Source organism: Podarcis liolepis (assembly GCF_965112155.1).
Source record: "Podarcis liolepis genome assembly, chromosome: 10".
Lineage (NCBI taxonomy): Eukaryota > Metazoa > Chordata > Lepidosauria > Squamata > Lacertidae > Podarcis > Podarcis liolepis.
Window position 1 is genome coordinate 72,094,378 of NC_139562.1, and position 22,395 is coordinate 72,116,772.

The 22,395-nt window shown below is 40.5% G+C and overlaps 2 protein-coding genes across 4 annotated transcripts in view; one reads left to right on the top strand and one right to left on the bottom strand.

Annotated features, from left to right (window-relative positions):
* INTS13 (integrator complex subunit 13) overlaps positions 1–9,970 on the top strand; it is a gene marked incomplete at its 5' end in the record, with an annotated part of 33,399 nt that extends 23,429 nt beyond the window's left edge. For all 3 annotated transcript variants that reach the window (XM_083464028.1, XM_083464029.1, XM_083464030.1), the window contains 10 exons: positions 108–286; positions 1,323–1,493; positions 2,263–2,417; positions 2,694–2,924; positions 3,592–3,731; positions 6,636–6,771; positions 7,745–8,397; positions 8,755–9,063; positions 9,319–9,405; positions 9,845–9,970. In XM_083464028.1, coding sequence (XP_083320154.1) covers positions 108–286; positions 1,323–1,493; positions 2,263–2,417; positions 2,694–2,924; positions 3,592–3,731; positions 6,636–6,771; positions 7,745–7,784 — 1,052 coding nt within the window. In that variant the 3' untranslated portion in view covers positions 7,785–8,397; positions 8,755–9,063; positions 9,319–9,405; positions 9,845–9,970. The remainder of the gene's footprint in view (positions 1–107; positions 287–1,322; positions 1,494–2,262; positions 2,418–2,693; positions 2,925–3,591; positions 3,732–6,635; positions 6,772–7,744; positions 8,398–8,754; positions 9,064–9,318; positions 9,406–9,844) is intronic.
* A 1,602-nt stretch (positions 9,971–11,572) lies between these two features.
* LOC310688006 (uncharacterized protein) lies at positions 11,573–21,682 on the bottom strand. Its single transcript, XM_083463938.1, is given in 6 exon segments — positions 11,573–13,039; positions 16,617–18,712; positions 19,879–20,114; positions 21,253–21,523; positions 21,525–21,563; positions 21,565–21,682. Coding segments are annotated over 6 exon segments (3,852 nt in total). The 5' UTR covers positions 21,615–21,682; the 3' UTR covers positions 11,573–11,879.
* Positions 21,683–22,395: the final 713 nt, after the last annotated feature.

Sequence of the window (22,395 nt, forward strand, 5' to 3'; positions counted from 1 at the left end):
TTTCCTACAAATAATTTAATGTCCCTTTTAAAAATACAACTGGATAACCAGGTATCTTGTAGAATTTTTAAGCTGGGTAACTAATGAATCAATTTCTCTTTCAATAGGTCGTTCTGTGTTGTTGGAACAACCACGGAAGTCTGGCTCTAAAGTAATGAGTCATATGCTTAGCAGCCACGGAGGAGAGATTTTCCTGCATGTTCTAAGCAGTTCTCGATCCATTTTGGAAGATCCTCCTTCAATCAGTGAAGGATGTGGCGGCAGAGTCACAGACTACAGGATTACGGTAAATGTCTTTATGTCTTTTTTCTTTAAGCCATTATCCTCTCACAGCCACAAAGCTAGGCAGAACCCTTGTATGAATGTCACGGAGGGGAGCTTATAATCAAGGGACAGGGAAAAAGGAAGCTGGGCCTACTTTTCTAGAAATTTCAAGAAAAAGTGAAACTGATTAATTCCTCCTTTGAGGAATGACAGAATAACCTGGACTTTGAAGGCAACCTTAGTTTTCATTCCTCTGGACTGAAATTGGGGCCACCAACAGGTTTTTGTGGGATCAGGGCAAGCAATAAATGGTTGGTTTTTAAACTGATTTGGGTCTATTATAATCGGAGGTCTCAGTTGTCCTTGGCCCAAAATCCAGCTTTATCGTAGCATTAACTATACAGTGGTACCTTGGTTTAAGAACAGCTTAGTTTATGCACAACTTGGATTAAGAACGTTGCAAACCCGGAAGTAGGTGTTTTGGTTTATGAACTTTGCCTTGGAATAAGAACATGTTTCACTTCCTGTTGAGTGTGTTCCATTTGTAAATTGAGTCCCCCGCAGCTATGGGAAAGCATGCCTTAGTTTAAGAACACTTTGGTTTAAGAACGGACTTCCGGAATGGATTAAGTTCCTAAACCAAGGTACCACTGTACAGTACTTCAAGAAATTCCAGTCAACAACATCCACTCTGAAGCTCACAAAACACAACTTTTCTTCTTCACTGTGCCATTTTGTGCTATGTGATCTCAGCTTTAAATGGGTGTTGCTTGAATCTTGAGCAACGCTTACAGGATCTGAAATGGCTTCATTAAAAAAATTCTGGTCAATATTTTAGCAACTTAATGTGTGAATGTTTCAAAACTTTTCAAAACTTTGTGCAGCTAAACTTTCCCTGCTGGTAACAACTGTAAGATTTGGCACTGATATTGAAAACTAAAAAAGCCTATTTAAGCTAAGTTGCATGTAATATATGATGATCAGACGGGATATTATAATTGAGCAGTAATCATGAAATGTTAGGAAAAATTCTCCTTTTATCTTGTTTGTTTATTTAGGATTTTGGTGAATTTATGCGGGAAAACAGGCTTACTCCTTTTCTGGAACCCAGATACAAGAGTGATGAAAGTTTTGAGATTCCCTTGGAGCGAGCCAAAGATCAACTAGAGAAGCATACTCGCTACTGGCCCATGATCATCTCACAGACGACTATATTCAACATGCAAGCAGTAGGTGACTATGGATTGTTTTTAAACCACATTTGACATGGTAATAGGCAATTAAATATGGTTGGGAATGCATTATGCATTTAATGTTTGCTTAATATTAATCTATACACGTGGGTACTTTCAAAATATTACAATATCTCCTCAGCCCTTAACAAGAATACTCTTAAGCTTTTGGGGGGCTCAGACAATCAAGTTCACTGTTCTTTCTACACCTCCCAAGTTTTCAGGGTTTTTTCCCCCTTCTGGTATTGTGTGGTTTCTAGGGTTCACTGAACGTATTCAGTGCTATTTGATCTTTTTAGTTTGAGGGAGAGATTGCCCCCTCTTAATGATTTTATTATCATTATTATTTATACTTCTTTAAAACTTGAGGTTCCTCCAAGCAAGCGGACTCCTCCTTGAACCCATTTTGGCTCCATTTTTGTCAGGACAAGGGCACCGAGCTATTAGATGGAATGAATTTGGGTGTCTTAATAAAACCAATTTATGGCTTCCTGCTGGTTACTTGCATTGTTAACTCTTCAGCATATAATGATTTCACTGCCATCAAGTTCATGGAGGATAAGGCTCTCCCTTATGGAGTTGCTCTGTCTTCACGGTCAGAGGCTTCAGAATACCAGTTGGTGGAAACCACATTGGGTCCTGGTTGCGGGTTCCCCACAGGCAGCTGCTTGTTCACTGTGAGAACAGAATGCTGGACTAGATGGGCTTGATTCAGCAAGTTTTTCTTGTGTTCATGAAGAACGTCTGTTTTCTTTTGATCTCATAGGTAGTGCCATTGGCCAGTGTTATTGTGAAGGAAGCATTGACAGATGAAGATGTCCTCAATTGTCAGAAAACAATTTACAATTTAGTAGACATGGAAAGAAAAAATGACCCACTGCCAATATCAACAGTTGGAACAAGAGGAAAGGGCCCTAAAAGGTAAATATGACTTTTTGGTACATTTAACTCAAATTATATTTCGAAAGCAGAAGTTACCAGCTTGCTCCTCTCCTTTTTACTCATTTATTGTGCAATGCACCACATACATCAAAGGTATTGCATTAAAAATTATTTTTTACTCAGAAGTTTGTCCATTCCAGAATAAATTGTTGAAATGAATCTAGAAGTCTTAAAATAGAAGTGATGATAAATTAGATACTTGAGATTGGAGAATTTGTGTAGATAAGAATCAAATCATGTTGTCTTTTTCAATAGAGATGAACAGTACAGGATCATGTGGAATGAACTGGAGACTCTTGTTAGAGCACACATAGCCAACTCGGATAAACATCAACGAGTTTTGGAGTGCCTTCTGGCTTGCAGAAGCAAACCACCTGAAGAAGAGGAGCGCAAGAAACGGGGGAGGAAAAGAGAAGAAAAAGAAGAAAAGTCAGAGAAAGCAGGAAAAGACTATGAACCAGAAAAATCCTGGCAGGAATCGGAAAGGTGCTTTATCAGTATCAATAGAATTTTATTTCAGGTTTTATATTTTTATAAACGGCAGGAGTGACAGGCCGATTTTCTTTGTCTCAGCACCATTAGAAAGAGTTGATTTTGGCCTGTTGCAAGGAGACTCTAGTATGAAGCCCAAAGCATGGAATGGGAGCTCTCCAGAAAGTATTAGTATCTTTAAAAAATTGTTCAAGAACCCCCCATCAGCAGAGGGGAGAACCCAGGCTACATCTGCCCTTACCTTTTACTTGAGGTTCATGCTAGTTCCAAGTCTCAAGAAGTGTTTGTGGAATGTGTATTCTACAATTTGCCTACAAGCATAATGTGCTTACCTCATGAATGTTTGTGTGTTTACACACACTGGGAACTGAAAAGTTAAACTAAAAAAGAAAGAAAAGCTGGCTTTAATAAAAAACAAAAACAAATTAAGCAGTTATTCATGCTTCAAAAGTAACAGAAATATAGTAATTTGCTGTCCATAGATTTAATTCTAATTTCTTCCCAACATAGTTTGTTAAATAACAACCTCTTTTCAGCGCAAGTCTCCAGCGTTTTTGGCCCATTCTTTGATTCTCTAGGTAATATCACTGTCTCACAACTTACTAAATGGAACTGTTGGTGTTGAAATTGCAGTGGTAATTCTTTTTATTTATTTCCGCAGGTTAAAAGGCTTATTAGAGCGTGAAAAAGAGGAACTAGCAGAGGCAGAAGTAATAAAAGATTCACCTGATTCTCCTGAGCCACCAAACAAAAAGCCCCTTGTTGCAGTGGATGAAATTCCAACCATTGAAAAAACTAAAGGTAGATTTTGAATAATTGCCAAATAGGGTTTTTTTAAAAAAAAGAAAGAAAGAAAAGTTAAAAACTGATTTGAGGTGCATCATCATGTGTGACCTAACATTAAGCTTTTTAAAACAACAACAATACCACCCAGTAACCTTGGAGAATAAAAAAATTCTTTGTAAAGTGTAAAGGTTAGAGTGACTTTTGTGCTGTAAATAACTAGAAAACTTGCTTGTTTGGGTGGAAGAAGAATAACTTCAACAAGACACAGGCCTGTATATCTGCTGGATGCTGCCAATGTTGTTTTAATCAAAGTGAATGAAAGAATCGTATATCTGGGGCTACAGAATGCAAACTCTGCTTGCAGGATGCCTTCAGAAGAAGCGACACAAATATTCTTAAATTTCTCTGCAAAGAAGTACTGCCATGTAACAAGTGTTCTTGTGGGGAGAGAGGCATGTAAGTGGTCTAGCACAGGGGGGGGGGGGGACAAGTGCTGCACTCTCCCCCCCCCCCATGGACTGGGCAGAGGGTGAACGGGGTGATGGCCTAACACAAACATTTATTTGCAACCTCAAAAGGGGTTAATTAAAAAGCTTAACATACTGATTCACAACACCAGCCCAATGTGCTTTTTGCAATGACCAGTCTTTTAAAGACCCTACAAAACTTAGAATCATCAAATTGTGGAGTTGGAAGTGACCTCAAGGGTCATCTAGTCCAACCTGCAAGGCAGGAATTCTTAACATGCTCTCCCCCACCCAATTAGAAACCAACCATACCAGACCCTGCTTAGCTTTACAAAGCTAAGCAGTGCTCGCAATGGTTAGAGTTTTGGACCCCCCACCTGGCAATGAAGCTCCCTGGGTGACCTTGGGCCACTCACCATCTCTCAGCCTAGCCCATTTCACAGCGTTGTTGTGAGGATAAAATGGGGAGGAGAACCATGTGCACCATCTTGAGCTCCTTTGGAGAAAATGTGGCATAAAAATGTAATGAAGAATAAGAAGAAATAATTTACTAGGCAGTCCCAATTAACACAGGAATATACATACACATTGCTGTATGAAGATTAAGGTTTCTTTCTGAAATGCTATATTTTCTGTATAAAGCGTGTGTCGTTGTTTCCTTGAATTTCCTGTAAGAATCCCAATTTACCATTCAGGAGGTAGTACCTTTCAGCTCCTGATGAAATATCTTTTGCAAGGAGGCAGGAGAAAACTTGCACAACAAAACAGAGCACAAAAATAAATAGCCTTCCTTCAAGCCCCCCTTCAAATCAGGTTTAGCCTCAATCTCAATCCCCCCAACCCAATTCATTTTCAGCAGCATCCTATGTATTGAGTTCAGTGAGACTTGCTCCTAGGTAAACAGGGATAAGATTGCTGTGCCCCCTCAAAAAAATATACCCAGGGCAACAGCGGTGACGCCCCCCCCCATGCCTTTGAAGGCATGGCAGCAGGAGGGATCCTGTTGCTTACAGTGGTGCCTCGCAAGACGAAAAGAATCCATTCTGTGATTCTCTTCGTCTAGCGGTTTTTTCGTCTTGCGAAGCAAGCCCATTGAAGGATTAGCGGATTAGCGCTATTAGCGGCTTTTAGCGGCTTATCTGCTGATCGGATCAGCTGATAAGCGGCTTAGCGGCTTAGAAAAGGGGGGGGGAGGGAAAAAAACCAGCAGGAACTCGCAAGACATTGTCGTCTTGCGAAGCAAGCCCATAGGAAATTCGTTTTGCGAAGCACCTCCAAAACGGAAAACTCTTTTGTATAGTGAGTTTTCCGTCTTGCGAGGCATTCGTCTTGCGGGGCACCACTGTACGTACTTTCCTGTTCCCCTTTCCCTTTCAGCTTTGTGAGCCATTTCTGTCTTTGCAAGATAGGAATCAGCATTGCCAAAGGGCTATGCAGAAGAATCTCTTCACCACGCATTCTTCCCTCTCATCTTGATGCCAAAGAACTTCCCTAGATAGCTCAGTCATTAGAACTTGAGACTCTGAATCTCAGGGTTGTGTGTTCAAGCCCCAATTTGGGCAAAAGATTCTTGCATTGCAGCATGTTGGACTTGGTGACCCACTTGGTCCCTTCCAACTCTACCATCTTGATGCCAAAGAAACTGCCCACTGCTGCTTGAGAACAGTGGCAGGTGGCCTTGCCAGCACAAGGAAGGACCAGACCACATTTCCTTTTCCCAACTCAGTGACCCATTGTTGCTGATCAGGGTGTTACACTGATAGAACGGCAATAAACAACATCCTTGTGTCTACAAAATATGACTAAGAGGTGACAGAAATAATACAACTGGCAGAGCTTTTTCACTTACAGTCAAACCTCGGTTGTCAAACTTAATCTGTTCTTGGAAACCCGTTTGGCTTCCAAAATGTGTGACAACTGAGGTGCGGCTTCGGATTGGTTGCAAGAGCTTCCTGCACCCAGCAGAAGCCACGTCAGACGTTTGGCTTCCAAAAAACGTTTGAATACAGAAGCATTTACTTCCAGGTTTTCAGCATTTGGGAGCCGAAACGTTCCAAAACAGAGCCATTCAGTAACCGAGGTTTGACTATAATTGTGAAAAATGTCTGTCCCTAGTTATGAAGTAAAATCGTTATTGTTTTGTACTTTCATTGAGAAACTAGTGTTGTGAGAAACCAGTTGGGTTGATGAAAGTCTGGAGGCTTTGTTGTCCCTGTGATGAATTATACTGATACTTAATTTTGGATTTTGTCTCTGAATTAAATGTGGGTTGCTTTTAGATATTCCCTGGTCTGTTAGAAATGATGGTGCTATTTATCCTGGATCCACTGCTGGTGAAATATGAACAAAGGGGAAAGCTGTGTTCATGTATCTGTAACATGTATGCTGCTTGTTGTGTGAGTTTTTGAATGAAAACTATTGAACGTACTTAAATTGTGTTTACCAAACTTAGGGCCAGTTTCTCTCCTGTCTTTATGGAGCAACAGAATTAACACGGCAAATTCTAGGAAACATCAGGAATTTACTGGTCGCTTGAACTCTGTCAACAACAAAGCTGAGTTATATCAACATCTTAAAGACGAGAACGGGTTTGTACTACTAAATAGCATGTTACTTGATGTGATTTTTTTTACTAGCCAAAAACTGTCTGAATATCATATTTATAATTATATCAGTGTCATGGAATTCTACTCAGTATTGATCCAGAGCAGATTGCAGCATATAGTTAGCAGAGTAAAAACTTAAACATGTTGCAGGATTCCCAGAAAATGACCAGAGGCAATTAATATTTGATCCAGTAGAGCTTTACTGCTACTGAAGGCAAATGAGCATAATGGTCACAAATCCAATACATTCAGGATTGGCACAATCCATAAGAAATCCAGTTGCAGCAGACTTCACTTAAGCTTACAATAACTTATAATAAGACTTACAATAAACCTTAACACTAAACATACTATGTACAGAACACTGCACAGAAGGAAAAGAGATAGAAAGAGAAAGTGAAACCCAGACTCCCATCTGGCCTATTTTTATAGTCAACATGACCTTGACAGAAGAGATAAGAGAACCAGTTTAAACCAGCTGAACTCAGCTTCTCTGAAGGTATAACCCAAACATCATGAACTTTCTGCTTGCTTCTTTCACATAGAGAAACTTCCAGAACCCTCTTGAATTAATTAGAATAGGAAAGATCTCTACACATCAGATCAATACTTTCTGCACCAAGAAATGCAAACTGACAATCAGAAACAGGGTTTTAGTAAGCAAAACAAAATTGGAGTAAGCAAACTTGTTTTCCTCAGTTTATCTTGTTCTTCAGCAGTCTCAAAATAATGATGAAAGGTTAAGAGACACACGTGTTATTTTGGCAATTAGTTATGCATGCAGTTGGGTCAGGTTTAGTCTAGGAATAAATATAGCATAAATATTTTTGAAACGTACTAATCAATTTCGTTGTAAATAGAAAAATCTGGGGCGGGGGAAAGCCTTTTTTTTTAAATAATTACTAGAATGTTCTTAAGGCAAAATTTATTTGTTTGTTTATTTGCTTTGTTTCAGAATGGAAACAACAGAAAATGGGAAAGCCAGCCGGCAGTGAAAATGGAATCTAAGAATTATATTTTGTTATGTTGCATAAACATTTTATTCTTGATTCAAATTGATTCAAACTTCAGTTGCTTTTTTGTTTTTCCCCTATTTTTAGCACTTTTCTATAAAAATAGAAAATCTCAATATTATATTAAATGTGTAAATCATTTGTCCCAAATCCCTTTTTACTCTAGGATCAAATAAAGCAAGACTTCATTTCCAACTAATAGTAAGGTCTTTGTAAAAAAAATGAATTTTAAAATGTTTTTGATTCCCTCTGGAGAAACACAGTATTTTTTTTTACCTGGGTTTTGTTTTCAGGTGTGCTTTTAGATACATTAAAACTTTTTAGGAGATTGTACTTTAGGAGAGTGCTGCATAAAGACATGTGTTGTTGGACACAGTGTCTTGGTTTTAATGACAGAACAGTGATAAACTGTCTGGGTATGTTATAGAGCAACAATGGGCCCTTAATTCCATTAAAGAAGGGGCAGTTGAGGGTAACAGAGATCTGCCCCACACAATTGTTTTGAGGCTAAAAAGGTTATAAAGCACATTCCGTAAATAAAATGCTATCTAAAATGCTGAACTGCTTATACCCGTCCTAGATAATAAGAAATACAGTGGTACCTCGCAAGACGAATGCCTCGCAAGACAAAAAACTCGCAAGACGAAAGGGTTTTTTGTTTTTTGAGCTGCTTCGCAAGACGATTTTCCCTATGGGCTCGCTTCGCAAGACGGAAATGTCTTGCAAATTTGTTTCCTTTTTCTTAACACTGTTAATACAGTTGCAACTTGACTTCGAGGAGCAACTCATAGAACGCGGTGTGGTAGCCTTTTTTGAGGTTTTTAAAGACTGGTGATTTTTGAAGCTTTTCCAAAACTTTCCCGACACCGTGCTTCGCAAGACGAAAAAAAATCGCAAGACGACAAAACTCGCGGAACGAATTTATTTCGTCTTGCGAGGCACCACTGTAAAGATTTAAGTATGATTGTCCGTGATCAGTTGTTTGGGTTAGTGTGTGCAATTTAAACATGTATTGCTATAGACGGGGCTGCAGATAATCTTTTGTGTATTGAATGGCACAAGAAACCTAAATCTAAACTGGGCTATACAGAAAGACAGGCTGCAGCTGTTTTCATTAGCAACATGGCTACAGGGTGTTTGTACAGTCCAGTCCACACTGGGCTCTCTCCATTAGTTCTCTTACTGCATAGTGGATATGAAGGCTGATACATTAAGTAAAACCCTGTTGCAAAGGGGAATAGACACCCTGCCAACTACAGTGGTGCCCCGCAAGACGAATGCCTCGCAAGACAAAAAACTCGCTAGAGGAAAGGGTTTTTCGGTTTTGCGTTGCTTCGCTAGACGAATTTCCCTATGGGCTTGCTTCGCAAGACGAAAACGTCTTGCGCTTTTTTTTAAAGCCGCTTGAAGAGGCACAGTTGCGACGGACCATGCTTCACAAGACGAAAAACATCGCAAGACGAAAAGACTCGCGGAACGAATTATTTTCGTCTTGCGAGGCACCACTGTATCACAGCTAATACCTGAGATCAAAACAGTTACAGAAGGGGAAGTAGCCCTGCAACACTGTTAAAGCTATAAAGATAGCATTCTTTTGTGCTTTGTATATGTCAGGGAACTGACATCGGAGCGAGAGGCGAAGGGGAGGCTCCCAGATGATGCTGGCGAAGGACCCAGCAGCAGGGGGAGAAACAGCTCAGTAGAGGGGGAAGCCAATCAGCGCAACACCGGGGATAAAGGGAGGCAGACGGGGGAAGTGGAGAGAGGGCTCCAGGACTCTTCACTGGACATCAGTGAGGAGAGCCCAGGTCCTCCGCTACCCACGCCTTCCCTGCGCAGAAGACTCCCGCGCAGTGAGAGGAGGAGACTGGGTGTCAAACAACTTTTATGCTGGAAGAGGTTCAAGAAACGCCCACTGACGGATTCTGCCAGTGACTGAGGCAGCCACCATGAGAAGGGGCTGTGCAGTCAGAAAGTTTTAACAAGGCAAATTAACCGAGAAAGGCACCAGCTTACGCACAAGTAACTCATACCCATTACAGTATACAAAGATAGTATTCTTGATTGCAACTCCGTATTGGCCAGCACAGCTTTTGAATTGTGGGGTGATGGGAGAGGGAAGCATGCGAACAATTGTTTAAGAATAAACTTGGTTTTTCAGAAAAATATGTTATATGTCTAATAAGCCAATTTTTTGTTGGTGATGTTTATTCCTAAATTAAAACTGCTCCCTGTTGTTTCAGCTACTTTTTGCTGGTTGTTAAAAGCACTTGGTCGAGCCAAAAATCAACACTCTGGCTCCTTCCTGGATTTTGAGCTCAGACACTAATCCCCCTTCTGAATTTGGCATCAAATTTGATTCTTTGACTAGCAGCCATTTCAGCATGTTAAATTAAATTGTAATCTATTATTCAGAAATAGGCCATGGTTCAGATATATAAAAACAAACTTCTTAGATGGGAAATGATTTCTGGTCCCAAATTGTGTGGGCGTGGCTTTGATTTAATTGTTAAGGTGTATTTGGTGTTAAGGTGTTTGTCAGCTTTTTACCTGCTTGTGTGTTGGGAGTAAAGGGGATGTTTGGTTCCAAGATAGCATAATGGAGTTCAGTGAAGGCACTCAGAAATATTTCTAATTAGGCTGAGCAATCCTATATTAATCATTTAGCATTTTAGGCATGCCTGCTTTACTGGGATGGTATAAGAATGATTAAATGGAAGGCATTGCCCTTTTCAGTTCTTACCTTAGATTACCCTTCAAGTCTTAAGCAATCTGAAAATTATTTAAAAAACATGTGAAGTAAAACAATGTTCCTTACTTATAACACCTTTAAATTAATACTTTCAAAACTGATAACATTGGTTTTGGGGAACCTGTGGCAGTCATAGCACAAGAAAAGACCAAGGATGGCTAGCTCACCCCAAGCACAAGTCTGGCCTGCTCCTGTGCTTCTAAAAGCAGACATTAGGACTGCATCGGTGAGGAAGCTGTGGCCTTCTAGTTGTTGGAGTCATGGCTCCCAGCAGCCCCCAGCCAGCACAGTGAGTTGTTCCACAACAGCTGAAGGGCCACAGGTTCTCCATCTCAGCAGTAATCTGAATCCTTAATGGCTTTGAGAGAGTAAACGTCTGCTAATGTCTACAGAGCAAGTTGCTGCACATGAAGCTAGTAAGAAGTTAATTTCTTTTATTTATTGCATTTGTATTCCTTCAGCTCAAGGTGGCATGTATGGCTCTCGCCACCTCAGTATTATCCTTGCAAGAACCCTGTGAGGTCGGCAGGCGAAGAGTTTTATGACTCGCCCAAGACTACCCAGTGAGCTTAATGCCCAACTGGGGATTTGAACTCTGCTCTCCCAGTATTTCTTTGACGCCATCTAGGCAGAGAAAACAGTTAATGCCTACAGCATGCATCATGTTACAGCTTCTTTAAAGGACTGGGTCTTAAGCGACATAGTTTCTTTCTTCCTTTTCCCTCAATCACATGTAAAAATTACATCAGAAGAAAGCAATTGTGTGGAAAAGTCCATTACGCTCATGCTGGATGAGAGGAGGCAATAGTGGCATAGTTCTTCCCGTGCGACAATTTTATATTCTTAAGTTTACTAGATTGACATGGGATGGATGAAGCCATGGAACAGCAGCTGCCACACTATTCCCATCATAAAAAACTGACACTTTAAAAAAGGATTTCCTGGCTTTGATTCATAACATTTAAGTGTTCTGTCAATAACTATCTACAGAAATTTTAAGAATTTTTAAGAAACAGTACCACTGGGAATACTGTTTTATTGTCCCAGGGAGTATAAAAGAGATAAAGCAGGTGGAAGTGGTGGTGTTTCTCATTGTTATTGGTGTCCTTGCCCGTGAAAAAGCAGCTTGTGTTTTTTCTAGGCTTTTTGTACATGGCAGATATTTGTGTTTACAATAAACACATTGCCTTATGTCGTAGGATTTTGTATCTAAATCTGTTGTACTTGGCATTTCTTTAGCTTCCTTATTAATGTATCACCATTAATAATTCCTATATAATTCTGTATAAGAATGAAAAAAATCTGCCCCTCCCAGAATAGCATTCTCAGTATAGGCTAGCTTTGGGATAATACCTTCTGGGACTAGTATCCTGGTGAGTCTCACTAGGTTCTTGCATTCCATAAAATGGTGGTAGTCTGTATTTTGGTGGTGGAGGTAGACCTGAGGCAACAAGATTTCTGTTTGTTCTGTAGATATGCTGAGGGGAAGGTGTTGGAACAGGCAACCATAACTGAGCTGATGGCGGGCTCTCTTGTTCAAGCATTGGTGACTTCCGGGATTTCAGCATATCCATTTCCAAATCAATGTAGCTGAAGAAGGGTCTTCCATGAGATGTTGTAGATTGTAATCCAGTTGTTTTCTTGGGATGTCTACAGCAGTGGAAGGCAACTGTCAGAATCACTATAATTGTAATGCATACACTTATTAACAAGGAAGTAAAAAGGTTTCTTATCCAGCAATGGTTGTCAAATGTAGCCAAGGTGCTGTTTGATATCAGGGATTCATTCACTGGTTTTGTGATTGGTGAGCAGATTCCACCAAAAGCAACTTCTTCAATTCGATCAATTTTGTAGGCTGGCAACATTGCCTCAACAAAATGTGGATTTATATTTCCACCAGGTACCCTTAGTTTCCTCAGCACACCCTGGATTTCATCCCTTGCACATCCACTGGCCCTTGTGCAGAAACAGCTGTTGTACCAGGTGATCACAGTGGACCCGGGTTTGAGATCAAGCAGTGTCATATTGCCAGGACAGCCAGAAATCAAATACTTGGAAAGCTTCTCAAAAAACAAGTTAACTCTATCCCTGTCTCTCAGAAAGGAGTGGTAACTATTTTTTGTTCTTATGGTATAAGTATGACATGGGATAGCGGTTGGCCTGAGTAGTACAATTGTGAGGGTATCAGATGTCTTCAGCCCTCCTGAATCGGTGGCAAAGAGTAAAAATTCCTGAGGTGAATACTGAAAATCGTGATCAAGTGGGTAACCATACATGGTTTGATAATCTGAATTAAACTGCAACCAGCTTTCCGAACCTGTTGGTGAACCATCGGCTGGGTTTATTTCAAGGGTCAGCTGGGTTGTATCTCCATCTTCCTGGTCATAAAATGTGTCTGGAGGTACTGAAAAGGAAAAATTGTGTCCAATTGTTGCTGTTATCCACTTAATGGCATTAACAACTCTTGGGGAGGTGTTTATTGGACCTACATAGGAGTGAAGGTAACAGAGAGGAAATATAAAAACCAAGTTTTCAGAAGTCTGACAAAAAATGACAAGAGGAATTTGTAAAATGTTTATGTCAATTTATCTCACAGAATTTTTCTGAGATAGGCCCTAGTGTCTCACCCCCACTAAGACAGCTGGCCTCTTGCTTCAGGTAGATCATCCCAGGTGTAATTCTGGCCAGTTCAATTCTGCTGCATCCACACCATAGAATTATAGAATCTTAGAGTTGGACGGGACTCAAGGGTCATCTAGTCCAACCCCCTGCAGTGCAGGAATCTCAGCTAAAGCATCCATGACAGGTGGCCATCCAGCCTCTGCTTTAAAACCTTCAAGGAAGGAGAGTCCACCACCTCCTGAGGGAGACTGTTCTACTGTTCAGCAGCTCTTATTGTCAGGAAGTTCTTCCTGATTTTTAGTTAGAATCTCCTTTCTTGTAACTTGAAGCCATTGGGTCAAGTCCTACGCTCCAGAGCAGGAGAAAACAAGCTTCTTCCATGTGACAGTCCTTTAGATATTTGAAGGTGGCTATCTTATCTCCCCTCAGTCTCCTCTTTTCCAGGCTAAACACACCCAGCTCCTCATAATGCTTGGCTTCTGGACCCTTGATTATACTAGTTGCCCTCTTCTGCACATGTTCCAGCTTCTCAACATCCTTCTTAAACTGAGATATCGAGAACTGGACACAATATTCCAGGTGTGGTCTGACCAAGGCAGAAAGGTACTATGACTTCCCCTGATGTGGACACTATACTTTTGTTGATGCAGCCTATAATAGCATTCACTTTTTTTTGCTGCTGCATCACACTGTTGACTCAAGTTTGTGGTCCACCAAGGTCCCTAGATCCTTTTTACATGTACTGCTAGTAAGCCAGGTGTCCCCCACCCTATATTTGTTCATCTGGTTCTTCCTGCCTAAGTGCAGAACCTGACATTTGTCCCTATTGTTAGCTTGTGCCCAATTCTCCAGTCTGTTAAGGTCATTTTGAATTTTGATTCTGTCTTTTGCTGCATTAGCTACCCTTCCCAGTTTTTGTCATCTGCAAATTTGATTAGCATCGCCTCAGTTTCTTCATCCAAGTAAATATGTTGAACAATGGGCCCAGGACAGAACCCTGTGGCACCCCCTTGTAACTTTCCCCCAGGATGACGAGGAACCATTAATGAGTACTTTTTGTGTTTGGTCAGTCAACCAGCTAAAATCCACCTAATACTTCAACCCACATTTTACCAGTTTCCTCATGAGAATATTGTGGAGGACATTGCCAAAAGCCTTACTGAAGTCACGGCATTCCCCATATCTACCAAGTTTGTAATTCCATCAAAAAAAGAAATCAGATTGGTCTGGCATGAGTAGTAGTAGTAGTAGTAGTAGTAGTAGTAGTAATAATAATAATAATAATAATAATAATAATAATAATAATAATTTATTATTTATACCCCGCCCATCTGGCTGGGCCTCCCCAGCCACTCTGGGCAGCTTCCATAGAAACAAAAAATACACTAAAATATCACACGTTAAAAACTTCCCTGAACAGGGCTGCCTTAAGATGTGAGTTATTTTTGAGAAACCCATGCTGGGTCTTAGTAATCACAGCATCCTTTTCTAAATGATTACAGACCGACTGTTGAATTATCTATTCTAGGACCTTTCCTGGTCAAGTTCACCAGTCGGTAGTTACATTTTCGAAGATGGTGACAACATTTGCCTGTCTCCAATCTGCAGGGACCTCTCCTGTTCTCCAAGATTTATCAAAGACCATAGACAAAGGCACTGAGGTTACATCCACAACTCCTTTAGTACCCTTGGATGCAGCCCTGGAGATTTGAATTCATTTAAAGTTCCCTATTATCACCAGGTTGGGCATCGCTTTCCTTTTGAGTGAAGACAGAGGCAAAGTAGGTGATGTTTGAAGTATATGACGTCCTCTCAAAGAAACCTGGGAGCTAATTTCTTAAGGATTCTGGGAATTGTAGCTCTGTGAGGGGTAAACTACAGTTCCCAGGATTCTTTGGGGGGGGAGCCATGTGTTTTAAAACATAGGTGTGTGTGCAGCCTTACTCTCCCTTGAAGGAAGTCTTCTCACTAGGATCCCTACACATATCACGGGACAGACACCTGGGTGCTGTGCTTGAGGGAGGGGTTGGATGATTGTTTGGTGTTTAAGGGCCACTAAAGCCCAAAGACTCACAAAACATAACAATTATAGGAGTTTTGTGACAATCTTCCATGCTTCCTTGTTTCCAAACCGCTTCTCACTGCTCAACACACATTGCACCCTTTACACTGTTGTACAATATCATCATTCTAGCCCCTACCAAAAAATGCAAATTATGGAGAAGGTGGGGGACTGGGGGGGAATACATGTGGAATATATGAAAAGATTGCTGCCCTGTTAGTTCAGCGTATGACTGAATTGTAAACTGACTACAGACAGTTGACAGAAATGTGAAACAAACATAACTAAGCATTTCACTTGAACTGAGAGAAGAAAGCTTTTGCTTACTCAAGGTAATTGGTTTTATTACAGTAATGCTGCCACAAGTTCAAATGCGCCATGAAATGGGTAAAATAATTTGAAAGTATACAACAGATGGGGAGTGACTTGCTAACATCTGAGGTGACGTGAGAATGGATGTGTACCTATTTACTGCTCCTCACCTTGTCTGAATGCCAGGGCATTAAGCACACACTTAATAAAACCATGAAAACAATTTAAACATAATTAAAAATCACATTAAACTGGTAAAAAATAGCTTCAGTGTCAAAAACAGCCGTTAGTCATGAAACCTCCAAACATCTCTGTGTGTAAACCTATGTGTTATGTGTCATCTTGACAGCTATTCCCCCTGAAAGGCCTGAGGTGTAGCAGCTGAGGAGGAATGGTCCCATTTGTACCACACATGGAGACTAATCAGCTGCTGTGTGAGAGAGAAGCCTCACCTTGTGTTGGCCCAAAGGCAAGAGTTGCGCCTTATTTATCCTAAGCTCTTGGGAGACTTTACTCACCTAAAAAGCATGGGGTGGGGTGTGGGTCTCTTACTCCTTTTTGTGGCAACTGTTAATATTGCTAGTATTCCTAATTTTTTTTGTGTTTAAAAAGTTATTGGACAACTGTTAATTACTAAGGTTATTTGGGCCAAACCCCTGAAAATTAGTTAGAATGGGAGCTGTTGTGAGTGCCCCTTAATTCTTTGAACTAGGGCACATTTCTGAATATTTCTCATTGTCTAGAGTTTTAAGTCTAGAATGTTCCTTTTAGCTAAGTACCTTTTAACCCTTTAGCTTGGGAATTATTCCTTCTTACTGCCCTTCTATATGGTCATATTATTTGGCTGCCATATTATTTTGCTTGCTTATTGTCTTTTGCTTACTTATTAAACTATACTGTACATTTTGTTCTTTTATTATGCTAGTCATGGGGGGGGGGAGGGCTTTTGGTCAAAAGGAGGTATATACATAAATTGAGGTTGTAGCAGTAGTAACAATGCTAATGAAACCTGGTGTGAGTTACTCACATTGGATCAAAATTTGACGCACCAATATTAATAGCTTACCTTGGTATAAAGTAGTGACATAGAATCCAGTTTGTTTGGACATATCTTTATTGGAAGTAATAGTTGACTTTTCCAACAGTTCTAAAGTTAAGTCCCTGGTAATTTGGAAGTTAATTTTGGTTCCAAATGAGCTATCCAAGCTTAGATCACTTGTGTCTAGTTGTAAAGCATCAAAGCATGGCTTGTGAGTTCTAACAGCATTGCTGTCATAAGAGCCAATTTCACCTGTAGAAAAAGATAACTTGGGGGTGCCAGCAAATTCTGTAGACCAGGTAGGCAGCAAAGCATCATAAGAATAACGCTCTGATGATTGGCTCATTTTATAAGATGGGTCACCTTCATGGAATCTGCTGCTTGAAACTGAAGCACTGGATAATGCATCATAAATTAAATGTTGTGTTTCCCACAGGAGAGCGTCCATCTGGGATGTGGTAGGAGCTAATAGTTTGGTTTTTGAAATTAAAAGTTTGCCTGTCTCTGGAACAGTCATAAAAGACTCTGATGCCAGTGTATATATTTTAATTACCTGTTGGCTAACCTGTGTCCTTTCAGACAAATTTTCCCCCATTGGTATCATATTACTATGTCCAAATGATACAGGGAATTCTGCTGGTGTTGATAATGATAAAGAGGGAGCCATTGCTGGAGTGTTGCTTGTTCTTGATAGAAATCCAAATTCTAGTGAATGGACAAATGAGGATATCCTGAATTGCTGACTGCTATGCATTGCCAAAGCTGAAGCATTGTTACTGTAATATAACTGAGACGGACTTGTGTTGACCGGCAGTCTAAATTTGTGGACGGAAGCACCACTTATGCCTAGTGATGTAATACCAATCAAACTGAAGCCTATATTCCTGCTGGGCACATCAATCAGCGTTGTAGTTTGTGGTAAAGACATAAATGACTCTGAAGCATGTTTGTTGTTGCTGAGTAGGTCTTGAATCTCGTAGCTACCATCTGATGAGAGCAAAGAAACTACAACATTGGAAAATAGGACTCTAGATGATGCTCTTAAATTCATCAGTGTTGATATGGATGGTGGAGGAAGATTTGCAACATATATGGTGTCTTTAGATAGTAATCCAGATGCTGTTAGCTGTACATATGGGCCTGTGTAATCGAGACTTCTTGTTAATTCCTCTGAGTATGCTAGAGATGCTGTTCTAGAAGCAGTTACGTCTGGTGAAACTGAAGTTTCCATGTTGTGAGCAGGTACTGAGATCTGGGTTTTACTCATTGGCACAGAAAAATCTAAAAAATAGAGTGTGGAACTGTGCTTTGGCTTGGATTTTTTAGGCACAGAATACACATTTTGTTGTGGCACTTGAGACTGTAGTTCCTCCAATATTGTTGGTGTTCTGGAAGCCACTTTACCCTCAAATTCTGTTGATGGTGATACCAGAGAAGGTGAAAGTTCAGAAGAAAGCGACTGGAAAAAGCCAGATACTTGTGTTCTAATCTGACCATTCAGTAACATTTGAATGTCCATGGAACCTAAGGCATCCATGTAAGTGGGGATAACTTCTTTTACAGCTTCATACAAAAGTGATGAACTTTCACTAGGTATTATAGCAGACTGTGTGTATACCATAGTAGTTGACAAAATTGTTAAAGACTCTATTTTGGTTGGTCTCAGTACGAGTCCAGGGGTGGCCATTAATTGCCTCCTCTGCCGCTTTCCTAAATGATTTTTTCCATTGCCTTCTTTTTTAAGTATTCTCCAGCCAGCAATTTCATACCCCAGCAGCTGTGAGAGATGGTTTGACACCACATTGTGTTGTAGAATTTGTACTAATTCATAAAGCATAGTGAACACTCCAAACCCAACTGGCCAGTGGATTCCAACACAATGCTTTTTCATAGTGTTGAGGTATTGAATGTCTTCAGCTAATATGGTTAGATTCCAAAGGTGTTTATTAAATGGGCTTTCAAAGGAAGTAAGTGTCAATGAGGAGGGATGCAAATGGAGATAGTCTGCCATGGTGCAAACTAGATCGAGTCGCTTGTGAATTTCTAAATAATTTTCTGTATGAATTATAATCTCAGCAAAGGTGACCGACATTCCCCTTTCACACAGTGCTGCAGAACAGATACTGAAAGCCCCAAAACATGTGCTGTTAAAATAATTTGGTGTTAAAAAGGGTTATCTTACTTATTTAGAAAAAAAACATATAAACAGCATAATAACAAATCTCTGAACAGTACAGTATACATAAAGCAAAATATGCAGATCAAGTCAGCGAAATGTAAAATTGAATGGTAGATTATCTATCTGAATAAGCTTGTTGAAATAAAGTTTGTAGTGGGTGTCTAAATTAATATAGTGAGGGTCCCTGCCTAATGTTAATAGGAAGGGAGTTATTAGGCATAGGTGCTGTCATACTGAAAAACTGACTCCTTACAACTGTGGAATGATTATTATACGCACTTGTAATAATGCAAGCTCTGTAGATCAAAGTGGTTGAGTCGGTACATAAAGGGCAAGGGAATCATTTGAGCAAACTGTCCCCAAGCTGTTAAAGGCTTTAGGCACCAATAGAAAAACCCTGAACTTGGGCCGGGAACAGGTCAGCAGCCAGTGCAGACCTTTGTGCAGAGGTGTAAATATGCTCTTGTCTTATTCCTGCAGCAGTTGTGTTTCAGCACTCTGCACTGACTGCAGTTTCTGAACCAATTTCAAGAGAAGCCCCATTGCAGTAATTACTGCATTGCAGTAATCTAAACCTGAAGTTACCAGTGCCGGGACTACTGTGGTCAAGTTATCCTGGTCCACAAACAACCCAAGCTGGAAAAGGCACTCCTAGTCAGCTGGCAGAGTGCTTTTCACCCCCTGGCAGTTATTCTAAGGGATGCCAAGGGCACTTATTTTATCTCTAATGTTATTTAATAACTATATGAAATGTGTCTTTCTGTTTGAGGAAAGGGCTTGGAACTAGCAGAGGTTCTCTGAACAGAAGTGAAGGGAGGTGATTTATTCCCCCCCTGGTTTTCTGCAGTCATCTGTGCTGCTTCTCACTCTTTCAGAGGGTCCCCCAACCTTCCAGAGCAGATGGCAGGTATAGGGGGCTGCAGGGAGAAGGAGGAGATGAGACCTAAGAGGGCCGTGTTTTGCTGATGGAACCTTGAATCCAACTTGTGTCTTTTTCCAGCTTTGTTCTGAATATGTTACACACACACACACTTGCACATAGTTCAGAATAAATGAAATAATGATCAATTTAATCAAATGCATTCCTTTTTGGAAATCACTGCAACTTACCTGTTATGCTGTTGGTCTGTGACCACGTCCTTTTCATGGACAAGAGCATTGTTGTGAACATGAATTGCAAAGTTTGCACCAGCTGTTGGTGTTTTCCAGCCACAAGGCTCTCCATATGCAAATATAGTTAGATGGTATTCTCCACTCTCCTCCACCATTGGCAGTCCTTGAAGAGTATTTGTGTTAGGGTTATATTCCAGCCACATTGGTAAAGCTGAACCACTAGCCAGAGTAACCTGTTTAATTATAAAAAAGATGTGGGCACAGGAGATGGAATGTAGTATAATCAAAATAATGAATAATAAAAAATATATTGTTTCCACAATCATCATATTAGATGCAACAGGGCTGTTTGTTTCAGATTCGTAAAATGTATATATATATATATATATATTGGGTACTCTCTTAATTTGCCTGGTGTATGGACCTGCAGATGACTGTCCGAACAGTGGATGGTGATGGGCGAATCCTGATTTTCACACTACAGCAGGACAACTAATACTGGTCTTTCACAGCCAGCTATTTCCTACTCATTAGCTCCCATTCAGGAAACACCTACCAGTCATTCTGGTCAATAACAAGCAATTTCTAGAACAAAGGAAGATTGCCCAGTCCCCAAAATACTCTGAACAACTAGAAGTTAGATTTTTCACAGCCAAACTAGATGTATTGTGAGCAGACCATCAAATAGTCATAAAGGGAAGAATATGAGTTGATTTCAAACGTTTCCCCCACCATTTTACAGTTTTCAAACTCTACCAGTTTTGTTTAAAAAGCGCACCAGCAGAAGTCAGGTGCTTCCTCATCAGAAGTCAGAGTTACCACATCTAGTTCCACCTTAAGATGTGGTTGTTTAGACAACTCACCTGAAGCAACCTGTGTTGCAGGGCTGCCATTTCAGATTTTACACACGGGAGTGCAAGTTTCTCAGCAAGATGTAAAGGAGCACTCTTAGATATAATTAAGATACTTATAAGGAAGCGAGCCTCAGGGAACACTGTGGGCTTTATTTCCAAGTATGCATTCGTGAGATAAGAATCATGCTGTTAATTGCTAAAAAGCTGCATATTTTAGAAGCAGTTGTTATAATTTTGTATTTATTCCTCATAAAAACTACATTGGTGTTATTGACACAAGTCATACAACCACTGAATTAATTAGAACAATACTAATTCACTGTGCATAACCAACAGGTTGACCAAAAATATAGGTGTTCCTGTGGTATACCCATACAGGGAGAAATAACTCCCCTTTCCCTCTTTAAAGGGCATCCATGCCCTGCTGTTTTCCTGCAGCGTATTTTACAACTGAACAAAACCATTTCAATACTGTGACTGGTACCAGACAGAATTATTGCCAGCAATGCTACATTACCTTGTAGTGAGTTATTTTCCCTTGGAAAGCAAATGGTGATATGGGGTAAGAAAAAACTCTCCCCGCAACTGCTCTTGCATCTTGAACTCCTTGCAAGGCCTGTATTTCTTCACATGTCCTATGCAGCATTTCCTTGGCAACAGCAGCCGGCCTGATGGTGGTGAGATAGACCAGGGTGAGGAGCAAGGAGACGGCCATCGGAATTTGCCTCTGCAGCAGCAAAGTGGCACCTGAGGAAAGACAAATGTCTGAAGCAGCCATTCTTAGATAGGAAGGTGGATGTGGTTGTCTCATCACAAAGGTCAGAACTAGAAAAATAAAGCATTGTTAAAGTTAACAAGGCAGGAACATTTGAAACCCATACAAGACTTACATAAGGTTTCTTTACTTGAGAATCATCCTTAAGAGATTATGATGGTGTTTCCCCAGTTCATCTCTCTTGTAATGACGAAGAAGGCCAGTTTGGTATCTAGGAGATGAAATGCTATACCAGGGCTCCCCGAGGGGGGTCTTCAACTAGCAGCTTAAAAACAAAACGAACAAACAAAAATCCTCAAGTCAGCTTAGTTTAGCTGTTCACTGTCAATGATTTTTTGTATGTGATTCAGACTAGACATAAACTCAGCCTGAGCAAGTAAAATAAATCAGCCCTTTTATGTTAAGTAAAGGTAAAGGACTCCTGGATGGTTAAGTACAGTCAAATTTGACTATGGAGTGCGGTACTCCTCTCCGCTTTCAGGCTGAGAGAGCCGGTCTTTGTCTGCAGACAGCTTTTCCGGGTCATGTGACCAGCATGAGTAAACTACTTCTGGCACATGCAACACTGTGATGAGTGCCAGAGCGAATGGAAATGCAGTTTACCTTCCCGCCGCCACAGTACCTCTTTATCTAGGGATGCAGGTGGCACTCTGGTTTAAACCACTAAGCCTCTTGGGCTCCCGTTGCTTTGTCCCAGCTCCTGCCAGCCTAGCAATTCTAAAGCATACCAGCGTGATTCATTTTTACAAGATTTGATAATCCCAAGAAAAAAGGAAAACCACCCAAAATGAAACAAAGCTACCAGAAATGTCTAATGACTATTACCACCAGAATGCAAAAACAATAAAACTTCTCAAAAGAAGCAATAAAGCAAAGGTGCAAAAA